This window comes from Trematomus bernacchii, unplaced genomic scaffold (assembly GCF_902827165.1).
Source record: "Trematomus bernacchii unplaced genomic scaffold, fTreBer1.1, whole genome shotgun sequence".
In the NCBI taxonomy this organism is placed as follows: Eukaryota; Metazoa; Chordata; class Actinopteri; order Perciformes; family Nototheniidae; genus Trematomus; species Trematomus bernacchii.
The window spans coordinates 1,257,047-1,283,095 of NW_022987662.1; the positions used below are offsets into that span (position 1 = coordinate 1,257,047).

The following is a 26,049-nucleotide window of genomic DNA, read 5'->3' on the forward strand; positions in this document are numbered from 1 at the left end:
TCACAAGAAACAGTCCTTTTTTTATTCACGGTTCATTTCTTACATTGTTCAAGTACAAAGTTAAAATGCCTTTTTAATTAGTTCATATTCATACAAGAGTAAAATAATAATAGTGCCTTTTCATTACTACGACAAAACTTAAATACAGTCATTGTAAAGACAAACTTGATTTATACTCCTAACAATATATTTTTCTTATTTTCAGATAAAATTTTAGCACCTTTGAAACACCACCATGTCCTCCTTTTTCCTAAAAGCTCATCTTTCCTTAAGTCCATGAGATGAGTGTCTGCATGCGCCACAGCCTTGTATGTGTGTCCATGTTGTGCGTGTATCTCTGCATTTGTGTTTGTTAATAACAATGTTTTGTGAGTTTTATGTTTGTAAGTGTATCAGTGTTGAAAACGGCGCATCACTCAGCCCAAAAGCTGGCAAACAGAAACACCATCACCGAGTCACCCATCGCTTGAAAATATCGCCTCCATTCCTCTTGCTTTAATCCATCTGTACTCTCAAAGAGACGTGTTGAAATCACACAAAATGATTCTGCTTGTCAAAATGTGTATATGTTTATATTATTATTTCAGGAAACTCAACTTATTACAATGATATTTATGTTTTCCAAATAAAAACGTTATGTTTCTATCCTGTTGGCAAACTTTGTATTTACTTTAATTTTCCCCAGATGTTGGGATTTCTGTGTATTTTTCTATATTTTGTCATCCACACAACTCCATTCTGTGTCATTTCAACCCGCTGTTGTTTGAGAGTTTGCTTCGACAACGTCTTTCGGCATCCTTGGGTACAATAGAACAAGTCACTATACTAACTGTAATATATGCTTTCTCGAGCCTCTCCTTCCCCTCTAGGCTGAGACTGAACTGAGCACCAACCTGGAACAGTACACACACACGATAACAGATTATTATTGTAATTATTATTACCATGATTATTATTATCATTACTCCCTAATCTAACATGGATTCAGAGATTACACTGACTGACTGACATGCAGCACCTGGGGGGAGGGGGGAGGGGGGAGGGGAGGGGGGGGAGTCTGGAGCACCAAGCCTGATGGCAACAGGCGGCCGGCAAAAACACAGTGTGTATGCATGTGTGTTGATGTTTTGTAGTGGAAGGAGAAAGCTTTAAGACGGCACTGTGTTTCCAGCACGTGTGTGTGTGTGTGTGTGTATGTGTGTGTATGTGTGTGTACCCTGCGAGAACGATGTTAAAAAAGAGTTTACAGAGTTTTAAAAAGCACCTGAAGGTTGGTTGTATAAACGCAGAGTAAACATGATGGAAAAAAGGTTGAACCTGCTGGTTTATTGTTAGTTATTGTAAATGTGTGTTTGTGTTTGTGTGTGTGTGTGTGTGTGTGTGTGTGTGTGTGTGTGTGTGTATGTGTGTGTTTTATGTGTCCAGTTGTCAGCTGGTATCTGAGGAAGTTGTCGCCTGAGGACTAAAAGCACCAGACTGAAGAGATGGTTTCTCTAAAAGACAGCCCTGTGTAAATAAAATATTGGTATTTTGGGAGTCGTTTAACGTTAAATTACTGGGACACACTTTCAATATTCACTACATTCAGGAACATTTCCATTTTGCGCCGATTCACACACGCTGGAATAAAAGTGTCTGGATGTACATGCACACGGTGGAAGACGTCTTTCATTATTTTCAGGTACATGGTAGGTGAGGAGAGGGGTATTTTAATAGTAATTCACACATGACCCCATGTAGGAAATGTTCCTGAACATTATAGGGATAGCCTGTATGTGTACAAGAGTCTCTTGAAATATTAAGTTATCTTTACTTGTTTTCTCTTGTACCAAGTCCCAGATTGTATCCCAACATTTGGGGAAAAAGGCAGAAGAAACCCCCCAAAACAGGTGGGGCATTCAAATCTGTGTGATGTGAGGAAGTATCCTTTATTTCATGACACAGGGCTGTCTGTTTCAGTCGTAGGAAGTAGAAATCCAGCATAGTGTCTACAGAGTGAAGGTCTGCCTCTGGTTTTAGTGAACGTCGCTGAGATAACAGGAGGACGGTTTGGATCCCTATGAAGCAAAGTAGGAGCGTAACTGCAAGAGAAGCTGATTAGTAACCATAAGGGTTCAGGTTTGATTTGTTTCCTTTTCATTTAAATGCTTCTGTGAGCACAACACTGAGCTATTTAAAAAGTATTTTCTTTTGTCTAATATTTCTCAGAGGCAATTGGCCTCTAGAGGCAGAAACAATCTCATCTGGATTCATTCATGTAAGATGTTTGGGTCAGAAAACACCCACATTTTGTAGTACAAGTGGGAATAAACAAATTCTTAAAATATGACTAGTGTACAGAATATGATCGTATATTACCCAAAGCATTTGCTAATCTTATTTACAATTTAGTAGAAGTTACGTAAAAAAAAAGGCTTCTTACAAATCCTACTGTCCATAATTGCATTTTTCTTTTGGACTCTTTTTTGCCACATAAATATATCTTAAAATGTCAGCACTCTTGCTTAGTGTTGCTCCCACCTGCTTGCAATAGATAGTTCATCTAAGTCAGGGAAGAAAAACTTCAGCGACTGAAACAACCAGAGAGCATTCGGTCACCTCGAGCACCAACATCTTGTATTTAAAAGTGTATGAAAGCGGCACCATTTGAACTCTAATACTGCCTGACCAGCACCATGATTGTTAACTGATGTGTGTGTTTTTGTATATTTGTCAGCAGCACTATCCCTACGCATGGAAACAGTTACAGTTTGACTCTCTGGTGTGTAGATGTATTCAGAGAGAAGTCAGAAACAGAAAGTCAGGCGTCTTTGTCAGCGTTCAACCCCCCGGAGGTTTGACCTCACACAGTAAAGCCAGAAGAAGACACCAGTTTCAAGGTCGGGAGGGAAGAGTGTGTGTTGAGAAGACAGGACATTACACCCTGCACCAGTTTTGTGTGTGTGTGTGTGTGTGTGTGTGTGTGTGTGTGTGTGTGTGTGTGTGTGTGTGTGTGTGTGTGTGTGTGTAGAATCAGAAAGGTAGCACCAGGGGACTAAGGTCAGCCAGTGGTCTACATGGGATCCAGGGAAGCAGTCCTTTATTGTGTTAGTTTGTATGTATGTATGTATGTATGTATGTATGTATGTATGTGTGTGTGTGTGTGTGTGTGTGTAGTAGGCCTGTCACAATAATAACGTTATTGACTATCGTATGATTTATGAACATGACCTCCAAAAATGTTTTGATTACGGCCATATAGGCTGTTTCTACACGTGTTTATTAATTGCATAAATAAATAATGTCAACAACATTTCAGCTTACATGATGCCAGAATAACAGCAGGGTTTTGTGGTGTGAATGAATTAATCTTATATTTTAATAAGGATATATTAGAAGTTAACTTATTCCTTGAAATATTGTTTATAATAAAAAATGGTTACCTCTTTGGAACGGTGTGTAGTTGCATGTTATTATTCATTTATATTATCAGTATATCTGTGGCTTAAAATAGTCCTAAAATGACATTAATATGGTTTATAGCCATTATTTCTGGGACATTATATTTTGTAGTTATTGTGACAGGCCTGTATATGAGTATGTCTGGTCATCTGTGTCATCCTGCGTCAGCCAACCCTCATGTACTAGCTGTATGCTGTATGTTAAATGTGTGTGTGTGTGTGTGTGTGTGTGTGTGTGTGTGTGTGTGTGTGTGTGTGTGTGTGTGTGTGTGTGTGTGTGTGTGTGTGTGTGTGTGTGAGAGAGTTGGTGCGTGACTAGTTGCAGGCGAAGTACTCTTTGAGCGGGGCGAAGAGGTGCCGGATGACGGGGACGCTCCAGGACCGTCCCAGCAGCCTCTGACGTGCCAGACGACTCATGTTGGACACGTCGGTGTAGTGGACGGGGAAACCAAACACCCTGCAAACACACACACACACACACACACACACGCACGCACGCACGCACGCACACACACACACACACACACACACACACACACACACACACACACACACACACACACACACACACACACACACAGGATTTTAAATTAAAATGTTGCCCGTTTCCAAACAATACTTCGCCTTCTAAAACATAGCTCTCTCATTCTTTATTGTATTTTCTGTATATTTATGTTTCTTGAACAGATTTTTATCTTAAACATTTTTTATTTCAAATATTTTTCCCTTTTCTTTTCAATATTTATCTTATTTTCAATTTGTATTTATCCTTGTTTTCATGTAAGCACCTATACACAACATTTAATTCCTTGCATGTGAAAACCTACTTGGAATAAAAACAAATTCTGATTCTGATTGAATTAGATTTTAAACATATTTCATTGTTGTAGATTGGATTATTTTTTTGGTTTAAACTATTGGACGAAGAAACAAAAGACATTTGAAGACATCTTTTTGGGGAATAGGATATTGAGAAGGCCTTTTTTCTGATATTTCAGAGAGCACTTTAGTCAAAATCTAATCTGGTTGTTTATAAAAACAAATATTCTTTGGTCAAAATCAGCAAACCATTTAGCGTTTAATATATATTTGATTTGAAATAGTTTTTTTACTCAGAAACTCTCTAAATGTTGCACAAAAGTAATAGTTTACTACATTGACATTCAAACAATGCAGATCAGAAACACACATGTCAGAGACTTTTAACAAACACACACACACACTGTACCTTTCCATCTCGGTGCACCACAGGATGTCCTCCTTGCTTTCCATGAAGACGGGGAAATGCTCGTCTTTCCCCTGCTTCACAGAGTTGGAGCGTGTCGTTATCGTACGCAACTTCTCAAACTGGAATTAGCATTCAGAACCAAACACACGCAAAAAACACAAACAGACACACACACAGCCTTTTTAAAACTACAGCTATCGTTGATTTGTAAAGCAGAGTTATTTGATGCGTTGTGATGTAAAAAATATAAAGTCAACATCTTGTTAGCGAGAAAATTGACTGACAATTCCTCATGCTGGAAGAGCAAGAAAAGATGAGACAGAAGCCTTTAGAATGGACATCAATGGATTTCCTATTTTACAATTTCCATATAACCTAGACATAAACTCTTGAATACTGCAGGCATACAAGTTCATTGTTTGACAACACTGTGTAGAGGCCCATTTCCACCCATGTGATGAATTAAAGATCTGTATGTAAAAGATACAGATGGATTTACTTTTCTTAATAAACTTGTTATTTTTAGATAGTATGTAATTAAAGGTAGGGTAGGTAAGAATGGAGAAACCAGCTCGAGTGCGCTAGATTTTGAAAGTACACAACAGGAAAAAATCTGCCCCTTCCTTCAGACTTCCTTACAGAGCCCCTCCTCCAACACACACGAACGCGCACATGACCAATGAGGGCACGAGATAAGTTTGTGCACAGATGGAACGCTGACAGGCAGGTAGGCCATCCAGTTATTTTAGCCGGGCCGGCTCAGATGATTGGTCGTGCTTTTTACAGCGCCACGGCTTCCACAGATGACATTTTTTTATGTATTTATTGTCAAAGCATTTAATTTATTCATTGCTGTCGGGATGTTAAGAGCATTCCATGGAATATAACAACAAGTGTTTCTGAATTGAATGACCTACCCCACCTTTAATGTTGCAATACTGAGTTATTGTTTTGTGATAGTAAGTCATCATAAGTTGTTATTATGATATACTGGATCTTTTTATTTGTCATTACAAGGCTTGGTTTTCATATTGTTTTTTTTCTTTAAGTGGTGGAAATGTGCTTCCAACCACCAACATGGGTGGTGGGCAAAAAGGTTCAAACTTTTTTCTTGTTATCAGTTTTTCTGCCGATCAAAAAGAAAGTAACATTCAATACCCAAACTGGTTAGGTACCATTCAATAAAAAGCACATACACACTTATACACATACACACACACACACACACACACTCGTAGAGGAGGCTAACCTTGGCTGTACGTCCGTGCTCGAGGCACTCCTGTAGGTCCAACCTGTCATTCGACATGGCTGTCAGAGGTCTGTAGGGTGGTCAAAAAAAGGAGAACAAATTAAATTAAATTCATTATTAGGGATAAACATTACGTTTTTGAAGGATGTTTCTCAATGACAGTAATAAGCACAATTAGACAAAAGAAGAAACAAAAATAAAATGACAATACATACAAAATCAGGAGCTCACATTCAAAGCACAGCATGAAAAATGTAATTCATTCATAGATTATAGGATTTTTTTTATCGACAGTTATAGCATTAAGTAATAACGTTCAAATTCAGCTCTTTAATATTCAAGAAAATGAAAAGTGTGTGTGTGTGTGTGTGTTTTCACCTGGACATGCCGGGCAGGTTTCCCCAGAAGTAGCGAGCGCGGTGGGCGGCAGAGACCTCCTTGGCATCGATCATCACCGGGTTACACTGGAGAGGAGAAGCAGGGTTACTTCCTGTTTCATTACATATGTACTTATATGCATATATTTTAAAGATCCCCTATTATACTGTTTTTCATCAATATATTATAGCTCTCAGATATATACAAAACATGTCTCTGAAGTGTTTGGCTCCAAACACCAAACAGATCATTGCAGCATCCCATAATCCCCTCTGTTTCAGCCCTGTTTCCAAAGTGCTGATTCTGTGTCTGTTACTTTAGATGAAAATAAGGAGCCCCTCCCCACGCCCCTCTGAGAGATATTTGGTTACAAAGAACACAGCTCTAGGAGGAGATTCAGGTGATAAGGTGGGGGGGGGTTACCTTGGTTGCTGATTGGCTAATGGTTACACAAGCCAAAATATCGTTATGACATCATAAAGTGGGCAAAATCTGATCAGCTCATTTTCAGACAGGTTTTTATATAAATGGATCAGGACAAAAAGAGAGAGAATCTTTGTTCCTGAAACTTTCAGAGTCTCTTTCCACAGAGGGGACACATGCTGATGTAGAAGAGACATGACAAAGTGGATTTTGCATAATAGGTGACCTTTAAAGCTGTTGTTAGTCACTGTGTTCATGCCATTGTACCTCTAAGAAGCGGGAGATGTCCCTTTTGTCGCTGACTCCCATGGCGACTACATTCTCAAACAGCCAGTAGAACGGACGTACGTCGCCTGTTTTTGGTCGAGCCTCGTGCAGCAGGCGGTAAAACTCAAAAAACAACCGACCAGTCCCTTCTGCAGGGAGGAGAGAGAAAGTTCAGCCCCAAATTGAATTTTACACAAAGAGCTTTAGGGACCCTGAGCATGTGTAAATGCACAATCATTGTAAACTGTAATGTAATGAACTGTAATGAATAATGACTTCTTGCAGTAGGACACATTTCGAGACATGACACTTGAGTTCAAATCTAATCCGGTTGTTTAGAAAGCTAGTAACATTTCTTACTGTTGGGAAAATACTGAATGTACTCTTCCAATATCAGAGTACATGTGATAACAAAGGTATCCCAACTGTAGCTGTGTACATGACAGGATGTGTGATTAGCTAGAAGAGCATCAGGACTGTTTTAGGCATATGATAGCTATGTGATTAACATGATGATTCAGCCTCTATGGAGATAGACATATGACAAGCATGATCATTTCTGATGTGGAGCTAATCTGAACTAAACATTGAATACTGCTTTCTATTCCTCCATCTTGTGACTGTGTAACCCTCTCTCTTGTATATCAGCATGTGAAGGACACTGCTCAGGAACTAGTTGATGCTCTGTATGTGATGACTACTTCCATTCTGGAGAGGATCAGAAATACATGGATCCTGAGATTGAAGCTCAAGCCGGTGACGAGTGAGATTTTCCTAACACTTACCAAAAAGCCCTTTCCTTGCAGGGTTGACTATCGAGAGGTCGTTGCAGGGGCTTCCTCCGATCACCAGGTCAAATGGTCCCCACTCCTCGATCTATAAGCATAAGTTGAGATCAGCAATAAAGAAAGGGTAACAATGATCAAACATGTAAGAAGAAATAAGTGTATCCCTTTCATGCTGCATCTACCACTAAATGCATGTGTGTGGTGGTCTGAGATGTCCCCATAAGGTTGAACAGTTATTGACTCACATGTCTGCGTGTTACGTTGCGGACGTCTCCCACGTACATGATGCGGCCATGATGTCGGACCATGCCCACAGTAATGGAGTCCTCACACACCTCGGACGCAACATATTTGTCCACCTGCATCCCCAGATCCCTCAGCACCAGCAGACCTGATTGCACACACACATAAAAATACACATTCTTGAAAAAGTCTTTACTCTAAAAATAAGCCCTATTTTCGTAAATAAATACATAATTCTGCAGTATGAAGAGGGATAATTCATTTCTGTTACAGTCTCACACACATCTATGGTGTCATGCGTACATGCTCATAATGACAATGATGACATGCTGATATTTAGTAGATATAATTTACCATGTTTACCATCGTGGTATAGCTTGCTAACTTTGGCCAATAAGCACTGAACAGCACAGGTGCTTTGGCAAGTACACCAGAGGAAGTTGGGAATTTGGTCATAAAGCAAAGTATTGGACGAATTAAGGTGATGATTAAAGTAAATTAAAAGTCAAAAGTTAATACAATAATTGTTCATGAATTAGAGTCTGGGAAATGGTGGAGCAGCTGAAATCTTCTATTATTAAATACATTCAACAACAATCAATATAATCGTTAGTTTCTGCATGTGTACCTGTGGCAATGCCGTCAAACAGAGAGAGAACTCTGATTGGTTTCCTCTTCTCTGCCGAAACTGGAGGATACAACTTGGCTGGCTCCTAACAGACAACATTAAAAGGAAGAAAAGACATTTATGTGAACAAGATTAGATTAATATTAACACTTCAGCTTAATTCAAGATGACTATCTGATCTTTTGGCAAACAGTCTGGGTGCAGATCATCAATAATTGATTGTGAACATGTCGGTCTGTTTGGATGTTTTAGCCTTCGTGGATAATTTATGGCTGACGAGCGCTGGAGCAGAAGCCTCTCTGATCCCCAAATATTAATGTTTCCACTTTAAATGAGAAGTGTTTCATCTGATTAGGATAGTGGATATATTAACTTTACAACACCAAAGTGAAAACCCTCTCTCTTTTCCTCCGTACCCAAATCTCTAAAAACGGGGCTGATCCAGATTTGCGTCCGATATGACGTCATATCTGAAATGTGGACCCACGGCCCTATCAGAAAGTTGCTATCAGAAACAATGCCCGACTGTTTTGGACGTAATATGGTCGGTGCATGTTTACATTAGCATCGCTAACACTCAGAGCTAACCTGTACTGGAGAGCATGTGTGTGAAGAAGCAGGAAATAAAAAGGAACTCACCTTGTGGTATAACCGGCAAGAGAGAAAGCCTTTGAGCTCCATACTGTTTCAGAAATAATCCTTGATAATCCATGATATGGCGTTTCATCACCGCAGTATTTAGTTTAGACAGTAGCTGCCGGGTCCCCCATGAGCTCAGACCCCTCCTTTTTTATTTGATCAATTCTTTTTTTTTCAAAATCAGCACTTTTGAAACAGGAAGTGAAATAGAGGGATATGAGGCATGGCTAGAATGGGTGATCTGTTTGGTATTTTGAGCAAAACACTTCATAGACATGTTTTTTATATATGTTTATATATCTGAGACCTATGCTATTGCCTAAAAATAGCATGATAGGTGACCTTTAAGTGAGATATTGTACGCAATATATTGCTAAAACATCTGAATAGATTGTCACAACTCATCTTTACCCCTCTCTCTATGACAAAGATGATATGTATAAATTATTATAATCGAAGTTGTTGTAAACTGGGCGACTCACAAAGTCCTGTTCGTGGTTGTTGGCGAAGAAGATCTGCAGTCTGGAGGGCCAGTCGTCCCGTCGCCGTAGCAACCCGTAGGCGCCTTTCGATCCGCACATATAGCAGTTCCAGGGATCTTCTTTAATGGCGACCGCCGCAGAGCCCGTCCCCACCAACAGATCCACACACTCCACGCAGAAACACCTGCACACACACACAACATGAGACTGGGTTTTCATGCATTGAATGATCACGATTGTGTATTATTATAACATATGTGATATTGATTTATTATTATAATGCAGAATGATAATATTCAGATTTCTTAGATGGTATTGCTCCAAGGGGGTCCCGGACCCATTTCTACTTTTGGGAAATTAAGGGGAACATAATTTAGACTAAATAGACCACCTAAAACACATTTCTGACAAGTAACCCCCCCTAGTGTCTAATATCTGAAAAGTGACATATATGTCACATTGGGCTTTAAAGGTCCCATGTCATGGCCATTTCTACTGATCATAATTCCATTGTTGAGGTCTACTAAAATAGATTTATATTGTGCAATTTTCCAAACTCACATTGGTTTCTATACAGCATCTCTGTATAGTATGTGTATTCACTCTCTGTCCTAAACGGCTTGTTGGAGCTCCTGCCCCCCCCCTCCCTGTGAGCCCAGTGGCCGTCTGCGAGACGGCGAGACACAGCCCGAAACACACACACACACACCCGCAGCCTGGCTGGGAGTTTGTGTGAACACAAAATCACATGACCTGGCCCATGACCCACCAGACTGTTCACGGTGTGTCACTGAGGGACTTCATGAGATAACATAAAGGCTAAAGCTGTATAAGGAACTTTCCAGAACATTTAAATGTCCTGTGTCACGGTGGGTCCTTATGGTCACTGTGGCTACCAAATTATGGTTTGATAATGTTTTCAAAGTAGTTGAACTATTTTATGCATTAAACGTATGCACAAAAAGTATGTTTATAGTCCAAGATTGCACGCTACTTGTACTTTACTTGAGTATTTCCAATGTAGGCTACTTTATACAGGTTATTACATTAATATGAAGTATTTATCTACCCAGCAGTATATGAAGAAGTTTAAATCACACCAACCTTTACCAGCTGTAAAAATGGTGACGCTTACAGATTATTACATCACTAATTATCCTACGATGACATTTATACATTTATAGATATATGTTATTACATTACATTACATGTTACTTGCTAGATGTTTTTATCCAAAGCGACTTACATACTCAGTCAATACTGTGGGCAATCCCCACAGGAGCAATTTGGGGTGAAGTGTCTTGCCCAGGGACACAACGACATGCTGACTGCAGTGGGGTTTGAACCTGTGCTCCCCTGATCCGAACACCAAAGCTCTATCCACTGCGCCACACGCCTCCAACATGTTATGATGTAATCGGCCATTCTGCTTAATGTTTACTTTTACTTTAAGTACTTCAAGTGTATTTTCTTCCACCACAGCATGGCTAAGTATCTGCTGTGTTGAGCTGATGAGGTCACAGCCTGGAGGTCACAGCCTGGAGGTCAAAATAAACTTTATATTCACAAACATAAATCTGATATGTGTTGTCTGATTTAATTACAAATGAAACAAGGGGCCATTTATCATCGTTGACATTTATCGGTAAATTGTTTCTGTCGATGTGAAATAAAAACCTGAACTTTTGAAAGAACATCCGTAACATTCATCTGTTTGCAACTTATATATATATCAATATTCCAATTACTTGTATATAGACTATTCTGCACTATTTATATTATATTATATTTTATTTTATTTACTTGCACTATTATCTGTTTCATTATTGTTGCCCTGTTGGAGGAGCCTGTGACCTAAGATTTTCATTGTCATAACAACACTGTAGCTCGTATGTACATATGACAATAAAAGCCTTGAATCTTGAACCTTGAATCTTCTCCTGGATGTCTGAATACACACAGTGTGTACTGACCTGCAGCAGTTGTTGTTTCCACACATGAGCACCTCTCTTCCTGCGCAGCAGATGGTGCAGTAGGACTGGTAGCCGTCGTCGTCGTACTGGTACGCGCACTCCAGGAACGAGTTCTGCCCGGCAACAACACAGGGTCAGGAGAGAGGGAGAGAGGGAGAGAGGGAGAGAGAGGGAGAGAGTCTTTGTTGTCAGCCATTATGACGTCTTGGATTTCCACTGTTTCCATGTGTCTGTGTAACATCTCAACACATTTTCTTTGAGGCTTTTGAAATACAACTTCCGCTGTGATTGAGAAATGTTTTAGCCTAGTTTGCCTTGTACCTCACTAGGGACCATTTTGGCTTGAAAAGTCTAAATGTCCCAATTGAAACAAATCCCAATTATTGATTTCCCGGCCATTACAGCATTACATTACACATTATGTTGTATCAGACTTTACAACACGATTAACCCCTTCTCTTTGCCCTATGGGACTTATGAATGCTATATTTCGGGTTTTCTGCACAATTCTTACAAAATTAATCTTGTTTCTAAGAATGAATATGTCGTAGTTGGGGTGTAGACGGATGTTGGTTGAATACATTTAACTAAAGAAAAGAAGAATGAAATAATATATATTCTTTTCTTTACTTTGCAGCCCTGACACATGGCTCCTCCGAACAGAGGATGCTCGATGCTGACGTTGAGGCTTCCACAGGAGATGCACATATCTGAACACAGACAACATCACATTGTTATATTCAACTCTTTGTTTTGCCTTTTGATTACATTAATGTAAGTATGTAACAAGTATGAGAACAATCTGAAACTTTACCGTCTATGTTCCTGGTTTTCTGTTTGACCTCACATATGAGTCTCTCTGGAACAACATAAGAAAACATCAATTTTGAATAAGAAAACATGCAGACAGTTCATAAACAAGGCAATCACTTCTATACAGAATCATGCAAAAGACTGTCAACATTACATATATTAATAAAAACATAATTACATTTTGAGTTCAATTATGTATTTTTGTCAAAACAGAACAATTCTGATATATTATTCAGGATGTTTTTCTGTAGGAAAACTATGAAAAGAAAAAAAATGTTTAACCACCGGCATTTTTTTAAAGATGTTCTCTGAGTTAACTCCGCTACTTAAAAAATAACCATACAGAGAGGTTGTGAATTCATTTAAGCTAACCTCTGGTCCCTTCGTCGATCACCTCTCTGATCTTTAGTTTTTCCGCTGCGTTTTTGCGTGGTTTCTTGGTGGGTGGAGGCGTGTACGCGGCCTCCGGCTCCGTCCACATCTCTGGGAAGACGGGGACTTCCTTACATGGATTCTGTTCCTCTGCAGGGATACAGGAACACAATGAACATCGTATTAAAGGTCACCTATTATGCAAAATCCACTTTGTCATGTCTCTTCTACATCAACATGTAGAAATGTGGAAAGAGATTCTGAAAGCTTCAGGAACAAAGACCCCCTCTCTTTTTGTCCTGATCCATTTATATAAAAACCTGTCTGAAAATGAGCTGATCAGATTTAGGCCACTTTATGATGTCATAACGATGTTTTGGCTTGTGTAACCATTAGCCAATCAGCAACCAAGGTAACTCCCCCCCCCACCTTATCACCTGAATCTCCTCCTAGAGCACCATTAGGCGCTTTCACACCGGAGTACTTTTCCCAGTATAGTTCCGATATAGTTCCGAAAATGTGCGTTCACACCAAAAGAATCCGGAACTAGAACTTAGTTCAAGAGCCTTTTCACCCCCTTTTCAGTCCCTGCTAGAGAGCAGGTACTTTCATGGGAAAAAAAAATTCCCATCTCTGATTGGCTGGGCGAATTGCAAACCACGTAAAACTCCCAAAAAGTTTTGTGAAGCCGCCATTGTATTTGCCGGCATTAGCATTATTAGCATTAGCATTAGCCCTGCGCACCAACGGAGAGAGAATAACTTATGGCAACACAAAAGAAAACATGGGAGTGGTGGAGATGAGGAGGTGTCGGCGTTCTGGCGATTTACTCGGAAGGCTTCAGTAGAAGCTGCTGGGAGTCCCAGCAGCTTCTACTGAAGCCAGTCCCCAACTCCGGGGACTTCCGTCCGGCAGTATACGCCGTGAAGTTGTTTGCGGCCTGCCAGTAAACCCAAAGCAGAAGAAGAAGAAGTGACGTCAGCGGCTTCATTTGACTAATCCTTCCCCAGGGACTTATTCCGGTGTGAACGCGATCTGCTCTTTAGTTCATCAGAACTAAAGAGTTCTGATGAACTGAGTTCTGATGAACTAAGTACGGCAAAGTACTCCGGTGTGAAAGCGCCTATTGTGTTCTTTTTAAGGGGCGTGGGGAGTGGCTCCTTATTTTCATCTAAAGTAACAGACAGAGAATCAGCACTTTTGAAACAGGGCTGAAACAGAGGGGATTATGGGATGCTGCAATGATCTGTTTGGTGTTTGGAGCCAAACACTTCAGAGACATGTTCTGTATATATCTGAGACTTATTATATATTGATGAAAAACAGTATAATAGGGGACCTTTAAGTGGTACATCAAATGGGAGTAATGACTGTGACTTTGGAGAAATAAAACACTGGAAATGGTTTGAAGTTGTTGAGTCACTGCTGCAGGCTATTTGAAGACTGAAGATGCTTCACACAAAGTGTTGGATTGTTTACTGGCAAGGCGTGCAAAAGAGAGACAGTTTGCAGGATTAAAACGTCTCTTTTAGGTTTATTTGGTGCAACACGTTGGATCTACTCCAGGAAAGAGTGTGCATCTCCCTCTGAACAATATCATGTTCCCCCTCTCCCTAACACAGCCACCATGCCTTTGCCTTTAAAGCATCAACCTTTGTCTCCCCCCTCTGGCAGCGAGAGTTATAACACAATGGGAGAGGCGATAGTGACGTAACAGCAGCTAAGGGTATGGAGGAAACTACCTAAAATAACATTTTAGCAATCATAGGAACAATTTAAGCTAAAAGACTTGCACGGGAAGATTTGAAATGAGGCATCTATCCTTGATGTTGTATTAGTGGCTGTGTGTTATTGCGTAAAAAAAGTATATTTGTACATTTGTTACCAGACCAATCCTACAGTCATACTTGCCAACCTTAAGACCTCAGAAATCGGGAGCATTTCAAAACCACCGTGGGGGGGGGGGGGTGCTAGTGGATAGCTGGGGGGGGGGGGGGGGGGGGGGGGGGGGGGGGGGCTTCTAGTGGATAGCCGGAAAGGAGTGAGCAGAGGGTAGAGTTGTCGATTCTTGTTCTGTGTTCTGTGACTATCTTTCTCACCCTCTCAGACTTTCAGTTGCGCGCGCTACTAAAGAGACGCGCTACCATGGAAACCAAACAATGGTGTAGCTGTATTAAAGAAACAGTCGTGACTAAATCTGATTTAGTCAGAAATCGGGAGAAATGCGGGAGAAATAATGTATGACCCCGGGAGAAAACCGGGAGAGGGCAATGAAATCGGGAGTCTCCTGCGAAAATCGGGAGGGTTGGTAAGTATGCCTACAGTATGTGAGGGTTTAATATTTAAATTAAAATAATTCAGTGTATATTTTGGAAAAGATAACATATGGAATTAGAAACCAAAGACACATAGCTGATAATAGATGGAGAAAATTGATTGATTATCGCAAAAACAAAACCTAAAATACAACTTCAATGCTACTTTTTGACTCGGGCCAAAACACTGAGCATGCTTTCCTTCACTTTACTGCATACCTGCTGACTGTATGTCAAGTATGTATGTTTATGTATATGAGTATGTGTGTATCTATATAAGAACATGGGAATAGGTATTTATATATTTCTTTAAATCATCCCCCTGTTTCCGACCCCTTAACGAATTATGAATTGAAATAAGGGGAAGTGCCTGGAAACAATTATTAGGACATTTCCTTTGCCTAAAAAACATGAAAGACCACTGTGTCAAAAAATGATCCGTATGAATGATATATCAAAAGGAGATGTGTGTGTTTACCCTCTGGAGGCTCCAGTGATGACGGGCCGTTGGGCAGGAAGCCGGTCATGGCCCACTCTATCATCTGTCGGGTCTGAATCTCCAACCCCTCCGCATCTTCGCTCGTATCACAGGAGGGAACGGGCCGCCCCGCACGCACACTACCCACCTACACACAGAGAGGGAAAGACATGGGATAATAAGAAGGATAAATATGGAAATGATGACTGAACTTGAAGTATCAAAGGCAAGGCAAGTTTATTTATATAGCACCTTTCAACACAAGGCAATTCAAAGTGCTTTACAGAAATGAAAGACATTAAGAAACATATTATGAAATGGCATTTAAAAGCAAAGATAATAAAACATGAATAACAAAGGTACATGAATACAAGTTACAGTGCAGTGGGAGATACAGGTCTGACCCTCAATCATTGCTAACTTTTTAGCACAAATAGCTTTCTTTGACCTCACGTTCTTTCTACTTTATTTTTTCTTACTCAAAGTACAAAATCTTTTGCCGCTTGTTTATAATGTTAAACAAGTTTGAGTGAATAACGACTCAGTATGACTCCGTAGAGAAAACAATGACCATGTGTTCTGAATTACTTAGAAAAACAAAACTAAGCACTGCTGGATCGAAGTGTATCCCACAGATATATGAGATGTACACACATGTTCCCACTTAAAAACATAGGGCAGAGCTACAAGGAAACAACACCTCCACAAATGCAGAGCTTGTTACATAAAAAGGAAGTAGGAGCAGTCAAATGTGAACTTTCACCCTGCACATTTCTATTTTGGTCTTTTAGATGTTCATTTTATCTATTAAGGAAACAAATAAGTATAGCTACAGGGTATATGCAGGAATCCTGAAGTCAAATGTAAGACCTTTTAAGACCTTTTTTAAGACCCTTTCCATACATTTTAAGACCTCATCGCCACTTGGAGTTTTAACCGGTTACATTGGCGACACACTTTACCTCACATTGACTGTATACTAGGGCTGTGCGATTATGGCAAAAATCATAATCACGATTATTTGGGTCAATAATTGATATCACGATTATTAAATACGATTATTCATTGACTTTGAAAAAATCTATTTATTGAACTTTAAAACAAATACAAATAATAATTTAAACAGTATCTTTTTAACTGTTGATTACCCTGACCGTATAATTCAACTGAAAAACCAATACAAAAAAAATAATATCAAAATAATAAATACCAATAAACAAGATCAACAAATATTTTGGAGCGCACTTCCACAAGCTACTAAACACATATAAATATGATAAATACAAATAAATGAGACCAAAATTAATTAGATCAAATATGTTGCACTGTCACAACCTAGCAAAGCAAAATAATTGTTTTTTTCGATTATGTTGTTTTCGTAATTGTGGCAGGCCAAAATCGTAATTGCGATTAAAATACGATTAATTGCACAGCCCTACTATATACAGTATTGATTGTCCTTCCTCCTTATCTTCCAACCATTTGGACGCAAACTTGCATTTCCCCATAACGATGTTGTTTAACAACCGGCGTAAACGGGCCTTCGCGCGCTATCAAGCAGTGAGCGTGCGATGTCCTGTTCAGATGACGTCAAATCCAACGGGATGCCATAAATAAACTACACATAATCACACTACACACCTACGCAATGATTACATTCAGGCAGACTGTAGAATACAACCTCTTTGGACAATTGATATACTTATTGAAAACCAGCTACAAAATGTAATACCTTGGAAAATGCAGTTTAATAATTTTTAATAGCCTTCATTTTCGCTAAATTGATTGATCAACTTTTAATACTTTTTAAGACCCCGTGGACACCCTGAGCTACATGATTTATCTCAAACCAGACTTCAGAAATAACCCTGAAATGGAGTTAAAATGTAGATTTTTTACCTGCAGAGCCTCGAAAATGGCTTTCCGGTACATGGACTGTTTGTTGTAGGAGGGTTGGTGGAAGGCAGATGAGAAGGAGCTCAGAAGCATGAGCTTTTCCACACACACCTGCAAAACAAACACATCATGAGGTCCTGGAAATCCTTCACTAAGGTCATTTTGTTTGCATCGGTAACAATATGTATTTTAAGGAAAGATGTCTCATCAAGGCACGGGACTTTAGGTAAGTAAGAGGAATTAAAATAAGATTTAAAATAGGAGAACATATGGAACTAGTATAAACTATAACTAAATAAAAAGCAGAGACATTTTAACCAGTATCATAACAAATTCTTTAGGAGTATCTGACTTATGGTTTCTAATTAAGCAATAGCTCACGACAGGCCGTGGTATGTGGTCATTATATCACAGGGGCGTGGTTCGGCCCGACGCGAAGTGGAGAAGTAACGGGGCAGAAACCCCGTTACTTCTCCACTGTTTTCTTGTCCCAGCCCAACTGTATACAGTTAAATCGACCGGACTTCTTTCTGCAGATGTGAGCGTTCTTAACAACGGTCAATAAGTCCTTGCTGCACATTATCCCTTACATGTTACCATCTTGAGCTTTGTTAGTTAGTTAGTTTCGTAACGGACGTAATGTAACAGTTGTAACAGTTGTAGCGTTTCTCAGACGCGGAGGGATACTGACTTGTGAAAAGTAACTACAATTCTACCCGTGATATACGCTCATTATATCACGGCTAAGAACCAATCAGATTGCTTGCTTTGACTTGTCCGTTTTATAAAATCACATTAGATATCAGAATAAATAAATTAGATATTAGAATAAATCACACAAAATAAAATCGAGGTAATCTTGTTTCTGATCAAAAACGATGTAGCGTTGAATTAAAACAAACATTAGAATGCTTTGACTGAAAGTGTTTTCTGGTGTCTATAAAAGCATTAAATTAGAAAAGTGGAGCTCAGGGTGGTGAAGACATTAAGCTTTGGCATTTGGCATTTTAGCTATAACAAACATATTCTGTTTCTCTTTGTGGAAGAACTTGAAATGTGATTCTACTGGGGATTAAACCCCACTGTGCACCAGTAATCAAATCATTTTATTCCAAGGGTTTCCTCACCACAGAGAACTTTCCGTCTCCGAACCACATGACCCAGCGAGTGCCGTCTGCAGCTCTGCTCCGGCCGCTCATCCACCAGGACACGATCCTGCCGGGCCACCAGGAGAAACCCCGCAGCTTCCCGAACACCAAGACACCGATTCCAAAACCCCGGCCGTCCTGTCAGCGCAGAACACAAGACCAGTTCAAACCAGAACTCGTGATATAAGATACTATACAGTAGGTAGCATTCTCTAGTATACATAATTATAGACTCAAATCTAAAGTATGGTTTCAGTGAAGACAGTTCCAACACTGCGACATACGAAAACTATTTATCTCAATCTCAATCATTGTTTATTTATATAGCACATTTAAAACAACCTCAGTTGACCAAAGTGCTGTACAGGGAATAAATACAATACAAAATAACACAATGGGAGTAAAATAATAAAACAATAATTAAAAATATGATAAAAAGCACAATAACTAACATATAAAAACACATACAAATGTAAAAATGTTATGTTCAACTAGTATTAAAATGTACACTGAATGTTAGAGTCTGTTTAATAAAATAAAGGAAATGTTTATTTCAAAGCTTGTTTGGAAAATTCATTATAAAAGCCTGACATGTTATAAAGGAACCCAGACTAAAAGGTTTAGCTTTTAATACATTTTGTCATTTTCGACCTTGTAAAAAATATTTATTTAGTATTTGAAAAGTTTCAGAACAAACACAAAGCGGATATTAACCCATAAGAACCCGGACCCATTTCTACTTTGGGGAAAATTAAGGGGAACATAATTTAGACTAAATAGACCACCTAGAACACATTTCTGACAAGAACCCCCACTAGTGTTAAATATCTGAAATGTGGCATATATGTGACATTGGGCTTTAATGGTAAAGTAACTCTTATATATAACTTCATTAACGAGGATGATTTGTTGGTTTAAATGAGTTTGAACATTCTTTGAATTGAAGAATAAAGAATATATTAACTAAATATAATTGAATCAGCTAAATGAACTGAGCAGATCATAATCATATTTCTAATTGTGCATATATGTCACTCCGGGTTTACTGTGAAAGTTTAGGGTTAAAGTCCCGATGTGACTCAGCGATATTTATCTCATTTGTTTCATATCAATTGGATCAAGAAATGTTTCCACAACAGGTTAAATGTAATAAAGGACATGTTATGTAAGCATTTCAATTCTTAAATGGCTTGAATTTTACCTTTAGCAACAAACAAAAAAGCTTTTGAAAAGTAGCTAGTTTGGTCACATGTGTTAGTCTGGCACATCTTGGACATGTTGTCATGGGAACACAAAGTCACATGACCTGGCCCATGACCCACCAGACTGTTCAGGGTGTGTCACCGAGGGTCCTTATGGGTTAAGCACTTTAGCACGATCTCATACAAAGTGTTAAATCTAACATTTCTTAGCCTTGAAAGTTTTCAATGTCTTCACAGTTGATTTGAACACACCTTAAAAGCAATGTTATGAAAAGGGTTTTATGTGAATCACTCTTATTTTAATCTTTGTTTATCGTGTGTTAAGTTGCACATGTTTTCCTTCTGATGACCTTATGTATTGTTGCTGCCTCTGGGTTTTATTGTATTTAAACCACTTTGTAAATATTGTTTTAAAGAAGTGCTATACAATTTCCAGATGTATAATTATGCTGTTATCAATTAAAGTAAAGCAGTGAAAAAAAATGTTATTTTTATGAAACGGTTTATTTTTCTTCTTGTGTGCACATGATGACAACTTGGCGGCACTAATTCATACATTTTATATTAAATTAAATATTGTGGGACACGAATGTTTAGACATTTTTATTTTGTATCCGGCTAACTCTTATGCATTTTAATATTATTGTAACATGTTCATATGCATCTTATATTGTTGTAATATGTTCCATGTCCTAATTGGGGACGTACAGTATTTAGTTTAAAAAGTCCTGTATGAATATTTATTAATATTAATCTCTCACCTGGTACTCCACCTCTCGAGGCGTGGCCCGCTCCACCCTGTTGCCGGGCTCTGGCGTCACGGCAACTGTTGGCGAGGCAGGGGCGATGTGTTGTTGTGAAGGGGGCGGGGCCGGGCTTGATGGCCCCTCCTCTTTCTGAAAGATGGCTTCTGATTGGGCGTCCATTATGTTCATCTCTGCCTCTATGTACGCCCGACGCTCCGCCTGTAACGGAAGATCACACACATCTTATTTAATTTTTGAATTTTACAAAGTGGATATGTTTATCTCAGTTTATATAATAGATACATATGTTAGGCCGGTCACATATACACTCATTTAGATTACAAAATATATATATATATAAATTAAGGATCTGTTATGGCCACATTTAATAACAAATATTAACATAAGCTTAAAATGTGTGAAGATTTGGAAATCAATCCATTAACTTTTAGTCTTGCATAATGTTATTTATTGTTTTATCTTGAAGCACTTTGGGAATGCATGTTTGAATGAAATGTGCTATTTGAATAAATAAACTTGAGGTATGTTTTTATATACAGGGTATATGCAGGAATCCTGAAGTCAAATGTAATACCTTTTAAGACCTTTTTTAAGACCCTTTCCATACATTTTAAGACCTCATCGCCACTTCGAGTTTTAACCGGTTACATTGGCGACACACTTTACCTCACATTTACTTTATACAGTATTGATTGTCCTTCCTCCTTATCTTCCAACCATTTGGACGCAGACTTGCATTTCCCCATAACGATGTTGTTTAACAACCGGCGTAAACGGACCTTCGCGCGCTATCAAGCAGTGAGCGTGCGATGTCCTGTTCAGATGACGTCACATCCAACGGGATGCCATAAATAAACTACACAGAATCACACTACACACCTACGCAATGATTACATTCAGGCAAACTGTAGAATACAACCTCTTTGGACAATTTATATACTTATTGAAAACAATGTAATACCTTGGAAAATGCCGTTTAATACTTTTTAATAGCCTTAATTATCGCTAAATTGATTTATCAACTTTTAATACTTTTTAAGACCCCGCAGACACCCTGTATATAAGAGGCAATTTATCATCCAATATACATGTGTTAAAGATGAGTTACAGGCAAAGTTTCAACACTTAACACTTCAAGGTTCAAGGCTTGTATTGGTCATACGAACATAGCTACAGTGTAGTTATGACAATGAAAATCTTAGGTCACAGGCTCCTCCAACAGTGCAACACACAACTGTTGTTTGTTAAACCTATTATACCAGCTTCAATGTGTCAAAAGGCATTGTCTCCTCATGCGTGCTTCCTTAAAGTCTCTCATCTCTCATAAGCTTTTTGCTTTATTCATGTTGGTGTGCATGCACAGACACAGTTTTTTGAGGTCCTGTATAATTGTAGTTTTATGTGGCTGCTTCCAGCTGATGGTGGCTGCTCTACATCAAGGCCTCGTTGCCCCCGGCTGCAGGAACAATCCTTTAAGTGTTCCTCTAAACAGGAAGTGAGTGGGGAGAAAGGGTGCGGCGGGAGGCAGTTCAACGGGTTCAGGAGAGGCAGAAAAGAGAGAGGGAGGGATTATATTATAAAACTGAGGAATAAAATACAGAGGGAATTCAAAGTGGAGCATGTTTACAGAGAGAGAAGCCAGAAACAATAGTGCCACACTGCAATAACGCTACAAAGCTGATGTTGTCTTTTATGTACAAAGAGAGAGAAGTATTTTACTCAAGAAAAAGCAAAGTTACTCTATAAAAATACTCCATTATAAGCAAAAGTCCTGCATTAAGTACAAAGGTATTAAAAAAAACGGAATGTACTGTGGGGAATAGTTTGGAAAATACACTTATTGTCTTTCTGTTGTAGAGTATTATGAGAAAATGTATGCCACTCAAAGCTACAAACAGAAGCAGGTTAGCTTATCTTAGCATAAGGACTGGGAAAAAGCTAACATGGCTCTTTCCAAAGTTAACAAAGTCAGCCTATCAAAACCTCTAAAGCTCAATAACTTATAATATGAATCTTTTCGCTTTTACACTTCGGTTTTTGTACGGATTAAATAAACAAGATGTAATATAATAAAGCATTCACACACAATTTTCCTGCTCAACTCCCTCACAGTGAAGATGGCGGGAAGATATCAGAATATGAAGCTGTAAGAAACTGACTGAGTGTATTTCCCAAATTGTCAGACTATTTATTTAAAGTATCAAAAGTAAAGGCAACATAATCACCCCCTGTAAGAGTGTTATATTATATTACTGACATCGCTGTGTATAAAGCATTTTCTTGTTTGCTGTGGTTAAGGTGGAGCTATTGATCAAATGTTTTGTGTGTAATATTCCTATAGCTGTGATCGAACTATAGTGGAGTGATAATTCTATATTTTCTCTATAAAATATAGCAAAGTACAAGTATAAAGTAGAATAAAAGTTCAAGTACACATGCTATTAAATTGTGCATACATTCAGTACAACAATAAGGGTTTATGCAGGAATCCTGAAGTCAAATGCAAGACCTTTTAAGACCTTTTTTAAGACCCTTTCCATACATTTTAAGACCTCATCGCCACTTCGAGTTTTAACCGGTTACATTGGCGACACACTTTACCTCACATTTACTATATACAGTATTGATTGTCCTTCCTCCTTATCTTCCAACCATTTGGACGCAAACTTGCATTTCCCCATAACGATGTTGTTTAACAACCGGCGTAAACGGAGCTTCGCGCGCTATCAAGCAGTGAGCGTGCGATGTCCTGTTCAGATGACGTCACATCCAACGGGATGCCATAAATAAACTACACAGAATCACACTACACACCTACGCAATGATTACATTCAGGCAGACTGTAGAATACAACCTCTTTGGACAATTTATATACTTATTGAAAACAAGCTACAAAATGTAATACCTTGGAAAATACCGTTTAATACTTTTTAATAGCCTTAATTTTCGCTAAATTGATTTATCAACTTTTAATACTTTTTAAGACCCCACAGACACCCTGTATAGCCACCAGGAATCAAAGCTGAAAGTCACTTAACTATTATTATTTGTTTGATTGACAAGCAATATCTGGAGAGTCTATTACGAAAGAAAACAGCAGCTGTGTTCGCTCGGTTTCAGATGAGACAACTTTAAAAAAATAATCACAACCTCATTCCTTAGAAAGCAAGAATCTCACTGTGGCCCAGGTTTAAAAAAAAAATCCCACGACTCCTGCACAGCATTTCCATGACCTTCTTCTCCTTTTAACTGCAGGAAACAACTTGGTTTCCACTCCACAAAACCCAAATATAATCTAATAAATGTGTGAAACAATTCCCAAACATCACAGAAAGGAAGAAGAAGAGGAGGAGGGATGACGACATAAATTCAAGTGGAAGTGAGACAGTAAACGTGAGAGTGTCGGGTCAGGACAGTTTCTCCTCTGTTTGACACCGAGGTCACAAGTTCACTCTTCCTCCCGCTCCTGTTGACCTCTAACCTCATAAAACCCTAATCAGCCTGTTACACGGATCGTAGACAGACCTTACACTCAAACACACTGACACACACACACACACACACACACACCAACGTGCACTGTAAGGGAAACTCCACATGTCGTCACTAGTTTCTAAAACATCTGGGATGCCTGATGAGAAGTCAGGACTTTTTTCCCACAACTTAAATAGTGTATATGTACTCAATACTTCACACAATGAGCATGTTGTGAGTATGCAGTGTATTTAAAACATGACAATATGAAGTATACTTGACATAATGCATACTGAATATTAAAATATATATGTACACAGCCTTGTCTGACACAATGCAGGTAATAATGTATTGACCATTTCAAATATGGATTTAAATCAAAATACATGCAAGGCCTTCGTAGGGCTTATTTAAAGTGGACCTATCATGCTATTTTTAGGCAATAGCATAGGTCTCAGATATATACAAATATATAAAAAACATGTCTAGAAAGTGTTTTGCTCCAAATACCAAAAAGATCACCCATTCTAGCCATGCCTCATATCCCTCTATTTCACTTTCAACCCTGCTCTCGTCTCACCTGCATATGGTCGCGTGAATGTGTAGAATGCGGAAAATCCGGGTGTGAATGTAAATAAATAACTCTTAGTTTAACTATTATAGACACACACACACAGACACATTGTTCTTTGCCAGCTTCTCTGTGTGTGTTGGCTAAAGAAATCTCTCAACTGCCAGCTAAAGCAGTAGTGGAGGTAATGATAGCTGTAGTAAATGTGCTAGAGGTTGTAATAATATATGTGGCTTTAAAATAGCTGTAGTAGTAATATGATATACGAGAAGGAGCAACAACAACAGTCATATAAGTAATGGTAGTGACAGCAGAACAAGCTGAGATAGTAGGACCTATTATGCTCTTTTGAGTTTTCCCTTTACTCTGTATTGTGTTGCATAGGTTTTTGTGCATGTAAATGGTCTGCAAAGGCTTAAATCCCAATAATCCACTTCCATTTACAACCCTATGCACAAAGGGAAATGTTGTATATTTAATGCAAAACTATTTGATGGATGATGTTACAGAATAACACGCTTATTATGAGCCACAATCGAAACGACTCAACAGTATATTATCTTCTGTGCAATCTACGCAACTGTACAACATGTATGAAAATCTCAGTTTAAGAATATTTGTTGGGCTTTTTTTCTTGAATGGCTAGACTACTTTAAAGGTCACCTATCATGCTATTTTTAGGAAATAGCATAGGTCTCAGATATATAAAAATATATAAGAAACATGTCTATGAAGTGTTTTGCTCAAAATACCAAACAGATCACCCATTCTAGCCATGCTTCATATCCCTCTATTTCACTTCCTGTTTCAAAAGTGCTGATTTGGGGTATAAAGCGTTTAAAAAAGGAGGGGGCTGAGCTCATGCGGGACCCGGCAGCTACTGTCTAAACTAAATACTGCCGTGATGAAACGCCATATCATGGATTATCAAGGATTATTTCTGAAACAGTATGGAGCTCAAAGGCTTTCTCTCTTGCCGGTTATACCACAAGGTGAGTTCCTTTTTATTTCCTGCTTCTTCACACACATGCTCTTCAGTACAGGTTAGCTCTGAGTGTTAGCGATGCTAATGTAAACACTGACCATATTACGTCCAAAACAGTCGGGTATTGTTTCTGATAGCAACGTTTCTGATAGGGCCGTGGGTGGAAAGCCAGCCTACATTTCCGATATTACGTCATATCGGACGCAAATCTGGATCAGCTCCGTTGTAGCCCCGTTTTTAGAGATTTGGGTACGGAGGAAAAGAGAGAGGGCTTTATTTTCTGACGCTGC

General features: G+C 38.9%; 1 protein-coding gene across 5 annotated transcripts in view; it reads right to left on the reverse strand.

Annotated features, from left to right (window-relative positions):
* Nucleotides 1-26,049, reverse strand: part of LOC117486998 (DNA (cytosine-5)-methyltransferase 3A-like) — a 52,494-nt gene continuing 26,445 nt past the window's right edge. For 3 of the 5 annotated variants that reach the window (XM_034135626.1, XM_034135622.1, XM_034135625.1), the window contains 17 exons: nt 20,724-20,927; nt 18,740-18,898; nt 17,616-17,723; nt 15,717-15,864; nt 12,924-13,073; nt 12,553-12,597; nt 12,369-12,448; nt 11,739-11,851; nt 9,766-9,949; nt 8,645-8,729; nt 8,019-8,164; nt 7,771-7,861; nt 6,986-7,134; nt 6,296-6,381; nt 5,918-5,987; nt 4,669-4,787; nt 1-3,897 (listed from right to left, as the gene is read on the reverse strand). In XM_034135626.1, the coding sequence (XP_033991517.1) occupies nt 3,756-3,897; nt 4,669-4,787; nt 5,918-5,987; nt 6,296-6,381; nt 6,986-7,134; nt 7,771-7,861; nt 8,019-8,164; nt 8,645-8,729; nt 9,766-9,949; nt 11,739-11,851; nt 12,369-12,448; nt 12,553-12,597; nt 12,924-13,073; nt 15,717-15,864; nt 17,616-17,723; nt 18,740-18,898; nt 20,724-20,927 (2,079 nt within the window). In that variant the 3' untranslated portion in view covers nt 1-3,755. The remainder of the gene's footprint in view (nt 3,898-4,668; nt 4,788-5,917; nt 5,988-6,295; nt 6,382-6,985; nt 7,135-7,770; nt 7,862-8,018; nt 8,165-8,644; nt 8,730-9,765; nt 9,950-11,738; nt 11,852-12,368; nt 12,449-12,552; nt 12,598-12,923; nt 13,074-15,716; nt 15,865-17,615; nt 17,724-18,739; nt 18,899-20,723; nt 20,928-26,049) is intronic. The other 2 variants (XM_034135624.1, XM_034135623.1) reach the window with 2 other exon arrangements.